We start from the raw sequence: 12,738 nt of genomic DNA, 5'->3' as shown, positions 1-12,738 counted from the left end.
ATATTTTTTTATTTCAGTTTTCGTAAATGTTGATAACCAGATTTTCATCAACAAATACATCAAAAAATTTCAATACAATGCATATAAAATCTCAATAAAATCATGTAAAAATCTCAATAAATATGTGTTGATATTTTCTTGTACTAGTGTTGATATTCTTATGTCATATTGTTGATATTTGTAATACACTATGTTGATATAAAAAAACACTCACGAAAATTATCATATGATAACATAATGACGATATTACCCTTTTGTTGATATTTTGTCTACTATTTATTGAAATTCGTAAGGTTTAATCTCATCCACTCATTTTAAAATCTAAGGGCGTAGATTTTGTCTTAATTTTGAATTATGATGCTATAAGCAAGGGAAGATGACCCTCATAAAACAATTTCATCTATTATTAAAATATATTCTTGCAAAATGCACAAGACAGTTTTTTGACAACATTCCGATCACCGCTAGTTCGTCACGATCAACCTTCTTGAAGTGGAATCAAGAGAAGCATATTGGACTATAAAATCATTAATTTGTTCACTTTTTCTCACAACATAATCAATTTCTAGAAATACACTCTCCACACTATAATAGAATCTTATCACAGCATCTCACAGAATGTTAATATACATTATAGCCAACATATAAAGAAAGTAGGCAAAAAGTTCAACTTGGATCAAGATTTGAAGACCAATATATGCAGCATCATCTAATGAAGCGTGTGTGGTTATGGTTTAAGGGGTGGATTGTTGAAAGGTTTAGAATCTAATTATATGCCTATCGCACTACCTAGCAGGGGTAATAGATTAGTGAGTAAAGCATATGAAACGTGACCAATTTTTCCTAGGTATACATGTGGGTGTAAAACAACATGGAATCCCTAGAACATAAAAATTCATTCACAAAATAGGAAACATGATAAATTTGAAACAAGTTAGGAGTAGTTCTTTCCCTGTCTTGTTAATATCAATTTATTATGTCAGCTTTAGTAAAAAACTTTTTCAAATAAACAATTTTATTGCATTATTTAGTTTATAGCTTCAATAATAATTATTCTCTCCTTGGATTGATACTTAGTATTCTTTATGACTAGTACATCTGATTTTGTGCAAACAGTAGGAATTTTAAAAAAATTATTGAGTTACATGTTTGTAAGAAGAAATTTGAATAGTCGCAATGCATTGTGATCTAATCAAATGAGAAATATGTTTGTATTAATATTTTTGTACTATTGCTACATCGATATTCTTTGATTGCTTTACTGTTATTTTTTTACACGTGCTTATACTAATTTGGGATGAAATTAACTTTGTTCTTTCAAAAATGATATGTAACGTGAACACTAAACTAATATGATTATATTGTCTAAATACTGAAAATGTGTTGATAATTATTTTGATATATCGAAAAAATTATACTACAAACATAAGATTTTATACAATGTGATCCAGGTAATGTTTTACATGTATAGTGATATTCTTTGTTATAGCATTAGGGCTTGTCTGGTACGCTTGAAACACCCCGAAACACCCTTCTCCTCACTTTGTTTCCGGCGTTTGGTAGCAACTCCACTTTCCGAGCGACCCGGTATACTCCAAGCGGGTTTCCCTCCTACATCTACAACTATCAGCATTTGTGTGTCAACTCCACCAGGGTGTGGAGGTGGTATAAGTGCCGGCCTTTTCCGGATTTGGCTGTAAACGTAGCACTTGTTCGAAATTGCCCTCCCAAATCTTCAAAATCTTACCGTTGGAGGTTCAATTTTTCGTCGATCGGCTGACCAAATTCCGGGTAAACTCCGCTTCAATTCTCTGTTTTTTTTTTAATTGTCAATTTCAGAGGGGTTTATGGATCGATTTTCGGCATTTTATGGGTTGCTGTTCGATTCTTGTTTCGTATTGTGGTTTACAAACTCCGATTTCGTCGTCTCGTGCTGTGATTGAGTTGGGCGACTTGGTGGAAATAATTTTGTGAAAATTTTGCTTTGTTTGAGATGGTTGTCCTGCTAACTTGAGTCGTGATTTTTGTGCAAATTTGAAATTGGTGGTAATCTGGTGAAGATGCTGAATTATTTGTGGGACAATTTCTACCCGGTAGGGGCATCTGATTAAATATGAGTTTCGATTCGATTCGATTCTGAACTCTGTTTCTATGAACATTGATGTTTGTGGTCTTTGATTTTCATTTGTGAATAGAGTAATGCTTCCATACTGTTCAGTTCACATTATGTACACACACTACCTTCCCAATTATGCATCAAGAAACTGCCATCTTGCTTCAGCTCTTATTTTGTTGTTGTAGTTGGAATGTAGCTTACTTTGCAACTTGATGCTAGCTGTTGTCTTCTATCTAATAATGCTTCCCGTTCGATGTTTTCATTTTTTACAGAATGACCGACGCCAGGCAAAAAAAGCGTAATGAGAGAGGCGATGATGGGAGTGGATCCGGTTGAAGTTGAGCTAGACGAGAGAGGCGATGATGGCGCTGCTGAGGCCACATACATGGAGGTAGAACCAGCTGCAGAAGTCCAATTCGTGGACACAATCGAAGCTTCACCCGGTTGGAATCAGAAGCGTGTAGATTTGGCGAACTACATGTGGGAGAACCAATAGTGGTTATTTCCCGAAGCTGCTGTTTGGCGGGACGCCGTTTAGGATCCGTTTGAAGCTATGTTCTTTGTGATCTAACCCCCCTGTTTGTACTGTCGTTTTGTCATATGTTGTGGCTGTTTTTGATGTGTAAGGAATGACGATGTTCAGCGTGACTAATTTTGATTTGCTGCTACTTGGAGTGTGTTGTGTTTGAGTTTCATATTTTAATGATTGAGCACGAGTCATTCGGATTTGTCAATACTATATGAAGACCAACTCCTATTTTATTGTTTTTTTGCATGTACAATTGAAAGATAATTTAATGATATAGCATATAACATGGATAAGAACCATGTTGTAAAACATGAGATACTCGACGGGATCAAATACTATGTGATAAATTAACATTTTAGGTATTTTACATTTTCAATAAATTGATGATGATTAATTGGAGGGAGGAGGGGATATCTTAATTTGAAAATAACGAGGGTATTTTAGTCATGGGCTTTTGCGTTTCAGGCCTACACCATTTAAACCAAACAATGGAAATGGAGTTAACACTTTGCATGGATTGAACCAAACAGCCCAAGTTTATACCCATGAAGTCATGAAAGCCCACTAACCATACATCCTTGTTAATTATATAAACCCTACCAGACGAGCCCTAACTCTATGTCAAAAAACTCCCAGTTATCATCGTCGTCATTGGTATCTTGTGTCTTCTTGTTTGAAGTCTCTGCTTTGGCCGCCTGATCACTGCCAAGATCGGGATTTTAAAGAACTAATGACATTCAAGATATCGGAGACGAACAATACATAGTGAACTAAATAAGAATACTAAAGGTCCATTCTAAAATTGTTTAAAATTGTTTCCTCATGTTTGCCACCTATCCTTTTTTAGTTTGGCATAAGAAAAGGATAAATATGGAGTATATAGATAGGTAAAGTTAAAAGCCAGAGATAAATAACAAAACTAATCATGTAAAGTTGTTAGCCATCATAGAATTAACCAAAAATCCTCAAACAGCCATTACCAGATCAAGCATTACTTGTGCATATGATCTAAAAACAGATCAAGCATCAAAGGAATGCTCCATCAAACTGAACAAAGCATCTACTATAACAAAGCATGTGCTAGAATTTGGTTGTAATAACTCATATGATAACAGAGAGATGTTTACCCATCTAAATCTAGCAGCCAAATTAATCCTTGACAAAACTCGCAAACAACAAATTTATGTAAAAGAAATACTAGATTGACAAAACCAATACAATCAAGAAACTTAACACTTGACTCAATGAACAAATCAAATAAGAAATCGGAAACAGAGAATCGCATGATAGCAAATAATTAAGATATTTGAGAGAAGAAAAGGTCGATACATCCAATCCAGACAACAAAACCAACCTTTTCCGCTTGCGCTTGGTCTTGGCTGCACTCGAAAAAGCGGCGGCGCCTGCTTTGAGAACCTCACGGAGGAAGCGGCTGATCAGCACAACGTTGGAAGCGAAAGAAAAGGGTGTTGGAGAATGCGAGCGCGGGGAAAGCGACCGAGAGAGAATACTAAAAGAGAGTACAACTGATACTAGAAAGCAAAAGCGAATGTAGAAAAAAGCATACACATTACACAAATAGGTACAAAATATCGACACAGTAGCATCACCAAATTTCAGGGAATCAGGTGCACTAAGAAAAAGTTACAAAAAACCTACAAGATCTGCATTGCTTCATCTAGTACTTCCAACTTCTAAAGGCTAAGATAGCTACACAACAAGCTCTGCATGACTCAGGATTCAACCAGATCCATGTGTCACGTCGACTCTAAACACAAACAATGAACTATCTTCAACTTGAAACCGGCATTTGTCCCCAGGCTTAATGTTGTTTTGCTCGCACAAGTTAGTCCAGTTAACAGTTAATGCTCTACCACCAAAACATTCACGGTAGACAACCGGCCATATCCTTCCTACTGAGTCTCTCAGATATACAATCCTTGAATAAAATCTCAGCTGACTCCTACATCTTTTTCGAGGTAATGTAATTGGTACCGGCAGCTCCTACATAAAACACGGCAAAGAGGTAATGCAATATGCACAACATAATAGATTGAAGATATAACAGAGCTGATCCGAAATAACAGTACTGAATACGCATCCAACTTCTATCTGCAGTTTGGCATGGTTTTCAACAACACAGCATAAGTGGCTGGCTTACTATCACGGATAAATTGCAATTGATGTGAGTACAGAGTACCACAGGAAAAACTTTATTTTCGCATCACTTGAGTAGGAATGTCTATGCAAATTTCTGTTGTTTATACAAAGAAAATTTTCAATTATAAAAAAAGGGAGTATGATCAGAGGTATGCAAGGTTTATGTAAGACGATAACAAATACCAAGGGAGTTAAATGCAGTTCAGAACACCACAAGATATGACTATATTTAAACCAACCTTTTAGAGAAATACTATCTCAACGGAGATTTCCGCAATTATCCTCAAGGATCATAAATGCTTTTTAGAGGTTGCAATTTAAGAAAAATGACAAGCCCAATATACACATCTTTCACCATCATCTATCGATTATATTTAGCGCAAATGATAAGGAGCAATCAGGGGAGAAGCCATGATGAGGCCAAGTTATCGATGCATTCATATCGGATTTCAATTGCAATCCACAATCAATACGAAAGGAAAGGATGACAAAAGCAGAATACCAGGTATAGTTTGCTCTCCATCTCAGCTGAAAATGGAGATAAAAACCGATTGGTAGTATCCAATTGGACTGTTTCATACGGCAGATCAGGTTCAACTTTTACTACTTGTGGATAAATCATCTGGGGTTCGTTCCATGTCACTGGTGGCTCCTTTCCTGCAGCTCATGGAAAAAATGTGCAGACCACATAGAACATATATGCAAATACATAGAAAAACAACATTACTTAATTAAAATGTGAGAAGACTAGAACGCACCACCAGTTGGTAGTTGAAGAAACACATTGTCTTTGTCTTCCATCTTGATTCCCTTCGTTATAGTAGTAGCATGTAGTCCTGTATAGTGTATACCGTTATTAAACCAACAAATGCAACTTAAGACATCTCTTAATAAATTAGACATGCTTCATTTCTCTAGTAAGTGAGACAGAGGACAAACCTAATGGATTTTTGACAGTTGAGTTGGAGATGGAAGCATGCTCTCTTTTCGCAATCTTTATGAAAGGAGATTTGCTTATGGATTGTGCTTTGTCTAGTGCAACAGGTACCACTGGTCAATGAAGAATATCATAAGACATTAATTGTATATTATAATATGTTAAAAATGGAATGAACCAAAGTCTAAGCACAAGTTGTCTTACCATCTTGGAAACTGCAAACATTATCCAACTCGCCCTTCTTCATTTTTCTGTTATCAGAAGTTTTCTCATAAAACTTGTTCATGAAATCACCACCAGACTGGCCTCCCTCTTGATGCGAATGCGGAGCGATTTGAGTGTCATCCACCTTCTTTTTAATCTCATTTCCATTTACTGTATGAGAAAGGGCTGTTTTCACATGCAAAGCTTTCACCAACTTGTCACTAGAAAGTTCAGCACTGTTACTTGTGATTAGAGTTTCCTTGTTCACAGCCACTTGAGCATTCTCTGCATTTGTCTTAGTCTGCTCCGCTTGAGCTGGGTTGGTCAGTTCCAGAACCTGATTATAAGAAAGGGATAATTTTGGGCCTGATGCATTATCTAAGTTGGCATCATGCTGTTCAGTTTCAGTACGAGGGTCTAACATTGTGATTACAGCTCTCTCACATTTCTTTGCATCTGATGTTTTGTATTCCATCTCAAAGCTTAAGTCATATAAGGAATTCCTGTGTTCTTCGTGATACCAATCACTATTGTTGATCATACAAATTGGATCCTCAATGTCCACTGGTATCGGAAGAAGTTCAGAAACCCCCAAGCCAGCACTTTTAACCACATGCTTGGTTTTACGGTTTTGAAATTCATCACCAGTGGTCGAGATGGATTCATCACTTGAATTTACACCAACTATCTCACATGATTCATCTTCTGAAGCTGTTCCAGGGTCTCTTCCACGTTTTTTGCCCTGGCAAGCCATGTTATAACTGAAGTTTGTTCTCTCACGGGCGCTTGTTCCATAGATTTGAACAACAAAATCACTTTCCTCATAGTATTCGAATACCAAGAACTCTCCTGCTTTGAGATCGTGGTCTCGAAAAAACTTTTGCCAACCCCTTTTAAATGCAAGGGAGCCTTTGACAGGGGAAAGTGTTACAGACCATTTCTGCCCATTTACATCCACAATTTGTGTTTCCTGATTAGTCAAGTGCTTCATTATTTTTGCAGATCCCGGAGGCAAGTACTGCAAAAGGTTAAGAACTTTATTTGTTCATTTCAACAAAAGGCTCACATTCAAAATGCAAGATTAAGCCCATATGGGCGGTAGAAAGTAATCCTTTTTTAGCCTCCAAAAGGTTCATAGATTTTAATCTATGTGGGATAGGCATGGACATGGTAAAAGTATCTTGCATAGCACCGTAGACACAGTTCTCCACCATGCAACCTTTTTAAATGTGTGATCACACATGACCGGACTAGCATCATTAATATTTGAGATACAGAGCCCTTAAAGTTTACAATGATTCTCAAATGCACCTTAAGTTTGTGCTGGGCCAAAAAAAAGTCTAAACCTTTAAATTAATACTGGAATTACACCAAAAAGTTGACTGGTGCAAATGGCCAATAAATTTAAATTTTTGAAGTTCTTTATTGGTTTGTAGATACCTGTCAATATGTAATCTTTTCTATTTCCCCATGCTCAAACATATTGAAATCAAGCAGTAAAAAAATTGTGATGATAGATACTTAGGGCTTTTGCTAATAAGCTAAATGGACAATGGGATTATGGGAGATGCTTTTAACATGACGTCGAATTCATGGCAACAATAATAATAAGCCGATAAGTAAACCAGTAAATAGGAGATTACAACCAGCCCATGCAGGGGTAAAAGTAGAACCAATGCAATAAGAAATATACTTATTTGATTATGCTAAGTAAGTTCACATTAAACTGAGTGCAACAGAACATATATAAACTGCATTGATGCTCTCTCTCTACAGAGAACACAGAATAACATACTCACAAAAGCACATAATATAAAACAGAATCATACAAGAGCCTTAATACCCTCAGTCCCAGTTTGGAATGAGACACTTTTCCATACTAAATTAACGGCGTACATTCAAAGTGATACATTTTCCTTTTTGGTAGTTATCATTATTTCAAAAAATAGAAACATCAATCTCCCACTTTATTCTTTAGTAATTTATTCTCTCAACTGAACACACAAAACAACACCAATAAAATCTTGTACTGAAAAAAGAAATGATCCACTTTAAATGGGATAGACTATAGAGGGAGTATAAAAGTAGAGCTCAAGCTTCAATTACTTTTTCCACTTACTTTCTTTTTTTTTTCCCCTAAAATCGCACTCAAACTTCAACAATTTTATCCATCCACTTTTATTTTACATTTCTTAAAACAGAATCAAAGTGAAAGAGACATATTAATATAGAAAAAAAGGCGAAACAGAATAATCAGAAGCAAAAAAAAGAAAAGAAAAAGAAAATGAAAGAGAGACGTACCAGAAATTGTGAGCAGTCTTCGCCGAACATGATTTTAAAGAATCGATCGATGGGTCTTGGCTGCTTCCCCTGAGATCGGTCGCAGTCAACACATGCTATGGCTCTTGAAACCATCTTCTTCTCAAAGTAATCTGTTATCCGGTGAAAGTGACAGTGACAGTGACAGGTGGATTGAAATGGGGGAGTGAAAAGTTATATTGCGGTAAAAAGTAAAAAGTTTATTTGGGCGCTTATAAAATTGTCAAATTAAACGTTTTATCGCATTAATAATGGATTCATTTTTATTTTATAAATCGAGATAATCCAAATGTCAAGAGCAAGTAGGATTATCTATTTCGTCATGTACTTTTTAGATAGTAGAATATTTTTTTAGGAATCAAATTTTGTACGTACCTCTCTATATATTGTTTGATATAAAGAAAAATTATCATTTAAATTATAATAACTACTTTCGGTTGACTTATGATTAATCACGTACACTAATTTGTACTCCCTCCGTCCCATGTTATTTGCACTGTTGCTTTTCGGCTCGTCACAAACTCCTTATACTATTTATAGTTTAAGTTAAAATTAATGCATTTAATTAATATGTTAGTTTAAGTTAAGAAGTCCTTTATTAAGTGATGTCTCATTACACTTAAAATTCTAATTTTATTACACGAAAAAATTAATCGCAAATTTACGGCCTAAAATGAAGATGATCATCTTTCCTTTTTTTTTTTATCTCAATCAAGATGACCACTTACCAATTTTGGAAATAAACTCCTCTCTCCTCGTTAAAATATTCAACTATTTTTTTCCTCTCTACTTTATTCCACCTAACAACACTTCCTAAAATCTCAAGTCACTTAAGAATGTGGCCATCTTGAATGAGACGGAGGAGTAGATTATAATTTTGCATATTTCTTAATTATTTTTTATAATTAAAATATTAATAAAACTTATCATTTAAATTAGTAATTATTACGTGATTGATGAAAATATAATAGTATAAAAGTTATAACAAATTTTATCAAAATGTTTACTATATTGGACAAGGACGTGATCAGGTCAATAAGTAAAATTCTGTCAAAAATCAAAATAAATTTAATTCATTGGATCTTGTGATGTCACCGTTAGACTAATGTCACGTGTCATTTAATAATGTAGATTGTGTAGTCTAATAATGTAGCTCGGCTAATAATGTAATAATGTAGATTGTGTAGTCTAATATGTAGCTCGGCTAATAATGTAACGCTTTAAGTGTAATAATGTAGCTCGATATTATTATCACAACCATCCAATCTAAGGATACAAGGACTGAGGTTTGCTTTTACTTTTGACAGAATTTAACGTATTGAACATAGTGCGCCCCATATTGGACAATTAAGATATATGCAAAATTTATGATTTAATTAGCTATTTTTATAAATTATGGAATTGACCTAAACTTAACCAAAAGTTGTTATTGATCTGACACGAGGGCATGTGTTATATTGTTAACTAATATTTAAATTGTTAACTACAACTAAATGATAGACATTTTCAAATCAAGGGTCAATATATATCATTTTCGAGTATCAATGTATCTAACATAAAATGTCAATTAGGATATTTATGTCAATTAACAATAAATTAGTTATAACTAACTTTTTAAAAATATCTCAAAAGTTTAAATGCATATAACTATCTCAATTTAAATTATTTTTTCACACAACACATATCATTAGAGATAATTTTATAAGGATTCTAACGAGATCTAACTTGCATATGTTCCGATGTCAAAATTTGGAAAAAAATATTGAGTTTTCGTATTTTTGTAGTGCTAGATTAATATAAACATAGCTAATAAAATATGTCAACATAATACATATAAAATGTCAATTCGAAATTATGTTGACATATTCCAAGCATCACAATGATATGCTTAATACACTATATTGATAGTTTGATCTAAAACCCTAAATTTAATAATTATTTTATTTTTAAAAATTTAAATAATAATAAAATGAAATTACAAATGAGAATTTATACACAGCCGCAAGGACCATGACACGAGACCGAACCACAAGGGCTCGTTAAGCTCCAGAGATCCCCTCCGGCCTGGACCTATGGTTAGGTAACGCCAGCCCCTACGCATATGAGGACTTATATTGGAGAGGGACGCTCGAAACGTACCCCAAGAGGCATCTCTGTTCAAGCGAAGACTGGGCAAAAGTGCTGAGAAAGACATGCACACAGCCGCAAGGGCCATGGCCGAGACACCGAAGGGTACGAAGACCCTAGGGGAAGACAGTCTTGTACCGCAAGGGTACAAGGCCGCGAGCCAGAGCTGCAAGGACTCGGCACACCGAAGCTGCAAGGACTCGGAACACACTAGGAGCCGCGGAGGGCTCGGTGAGAGACACCATGAGCCACGAGGGCCCAGGGGGCAACACAAGACCAACCCGCGAGCCAAAAGGCTCGGGACATCACCACGAGCCACGAGGACCTAGGTGGAGTAGCACAAGGCCGAACCACGAGCCAGAAGGCTCGGGGACACGCGCCCAACCGCAAGGGCTAGGAGCGAAACCTCATGGAAAATTAATTCCTCAAGTTGTCTCCATGAAAATCGAACCATGGACCTCATGAACTGATAACTCAGCGCCCTTTGCCATTAGACCAAGGAGTGAGTGGCCCATTTTTAATAATGATGACTTTATCGACCGTAAACATCCAATAATCCTTTAAACGTAAAAAAGAGATAAAAAAAATTAATTCAGCTTGAAATCGACATCATTTCGAGCTCAATTAAAAGTAGAAAATGTCGGATGTTACACAGCGCGAGCGGTATGTCCTGCGCGTCGCAACCATACCCATCGCCCTGCCCAACAACGTCCTCCCATCATCGCCCACATGGCCCCAAGCACACAAAAGGTAAAATTCTACTACTTCATTCGTCCCAACTAAAATCCAGCTAAGATGACACAATTTTCTTCTTAGTTTGTCTAAAATAAGATGCACACTTCTATTTTTGAAAACAATAACGTAATTGTCTCTCTATAAATAATACTTTTAACCACTTTTTATCGTTTCTATTAAAATATCCAATTCTGTTTATCTCTCCATTTAATCTTTATATCACTTTTTCTCTCTTTCTAATTCAACATATTTACCAATAACTCTTAAAATTATATGTCGACTAAAAAATGTGTCATCTTATCGTGATGGAGGGAATATTTAATTTTCTTTTCCTTTTAAAATTCACCTTTTAAAAAAGATAAGCGAGAAATATATACTCTGGATTATCTGTTTCCTAGACATTTTCTTACTTCTTCCCGTGTGTTACTATTTCGTGTTTCTTAACTTTCGTGTGATTCCAAAAATGAATACGATTCAACTTAGTTGGGTCCGGAAGTATAAAAAGAAGTAGAAAAAGGGAAAAGGGGAAGATTGTAAGAGCATCTCCAATGGTCGGCTAGCGACCGGCTAGCCGATTCGTCGCGCTAGCCGAACCATTGCAATCGGCGAGCGCGATTTCGGCGAGCGGATCGGCGTGGGCTGGCCGATCGCTCGTCGCTGGCCGAAGCGCTGGCCGATCGGCTAGCCGCCATTGTGGAGGCCCGATCGGCCAGCGACCGGCGAGCGCCGATTTTTCGTTTTTTTTTTTTTTTTTTTTTTTAAATCATATATAAACGCGATTTTCGTTCCATTTTCATTTGCACCACTTGTTTTAACGAGTTTTCTCTCTCTCTCTCTATCTTTCTGTTCAAGAGCATCATCGAGTAATGGATCACAACAACGAGTCCAGTCCGGCGACGAGCGGCTCTCAGACTCCCACAGTACCCGTGGGATCTGGATGGGGGCAGATGGGCCCGGGGTTTAACATCCCTTGGAATCAGATGATGGGGATGATGGCTGGTGCGCCGGGGGGGGGGGGGCGATGGGGGGGAACCAGGGGGGTATGCCGTGGGGGATGCCGGGCGGCGGGCAGGGAAGCGGCGGGCATTCAGCGCCCGGGTGGGGGGGGTATGCCCCAAATGCAGCAGCAGATGATGGGGATGATGTGGCAAGGGGGGATGCCAGGGGGATGCCGCACGGTATGCATCCCGGGATGCCGGGGGGGGGGGGGGGTGCAGGGGTCACCGGGCGGGGACGCGGTATATCGGCCCTCGCTTGATTTTTTGACGGCTTCGTCTCACACGTCGACCCCGGTGGAGACGCAGTTCTCTGGCGATGACCTTCTGTCATTGCATGATATGGGGATCGATCTCGGGGACGACGATACTCCCGTTCCAGCCACGCCGGCCGCGCCGAAGAAGAAGACGAGGGGGAAGGGGAAGGCTGTCGGCGAGTCATCGCAGCCCGCTGCCACTGGCCGGAGGAAGTGGACGGAGGATGAGTACGTCGTGGTGGCCAAGGGGTGGTTGGAGGTGTGCGACGATCCACTGGTTGCGAACAACCAGCGGGTCGTCAACATGTGGGCGAAGATCAAAGCTGCCTATAAGAGGCACTGCCCGCGTGGGAAGGACT

General features: G+C 37.7%; 1 protein-coding gene and 1 pseudogene across 1 annotated transcript; both read right to left on the bottom strand.

Moving 5' to 3' along the window:
• Positions 1–3,226: 3,226 nt before the first annotated feature.
• Positions 3,227–4,323, bottom strand: LOC148931184 (uncharacterized; annotated as a pseudogene).
• Positions 4,196–8,535, bottom strand: LOC125210622 (uncharacterized). The gene is made up of 6 exons (XM_048110161.2): positions 8,248–8,535; positions 5,947–6,964; positions 5,745–5,855; positions 5,564–5,641; positions 5,308–5,462; positions 4,196–4,649 (listed from the first exon to the last, which is right to left on the bottom strand). The coding sequence occupies exons 1-6, from the start codon at positions 8,359–8,361 to the stop codon at positions 4,386–4,388; spliced, it is 1,740 nt and encodes a 579-aa protein (XP_047966118.2). The 5' UTR covers positions 8,362–8,535; the 3' UTR covers positions 4,196–4,385.
• Between the last annotated feature and the right edge of the window lie 4,203 nt (positions 8,536–12,738).

This window comes from Salvia hispanica, chromosome 3 (genome assembly GCF_029641045.1).
Source record: "Salvia hispanica isolate PSC_SH4W2 chromosome 3, Shi_PSC_v1, whole genome shotgun sequence".
NCBI lineage: Eukaryota > Viridiplantae > Streptophyta > Magnoliopsida > Lamiales > Lamiaceae > Salvia > Salvia hispanica.
The sequence above is the reverse complement of the archived record's forward strand: the minus strand, read 5'-3'. Positions and strand labels throughout refer to the sequence as shown.

Bases quoted from the DNA above. Each gene is read 5' to 3' on its own strand.
- LOC125210622 (XM_048110161.2), bottom strand. From the start codon at position 8,361: ATGGTTTCAAGAGCCATAGCATGTGTTGACTGCGACCGATCTCAGGGG. The intron at 5,642-5,744 runs GTTTGTCCTCTG...TACACTATACAG, and splicing joins AACTGTCAAAAATCCATTAG to GACTACATGCTACTACTATA. The intron at 4,650-5,307 runs GTATTCTGCTTT...TGTTTTATGTAG, and splicing joins TGGAGAGCAAACTATACCTG to GAGCTGCCGGTACCAATTAC.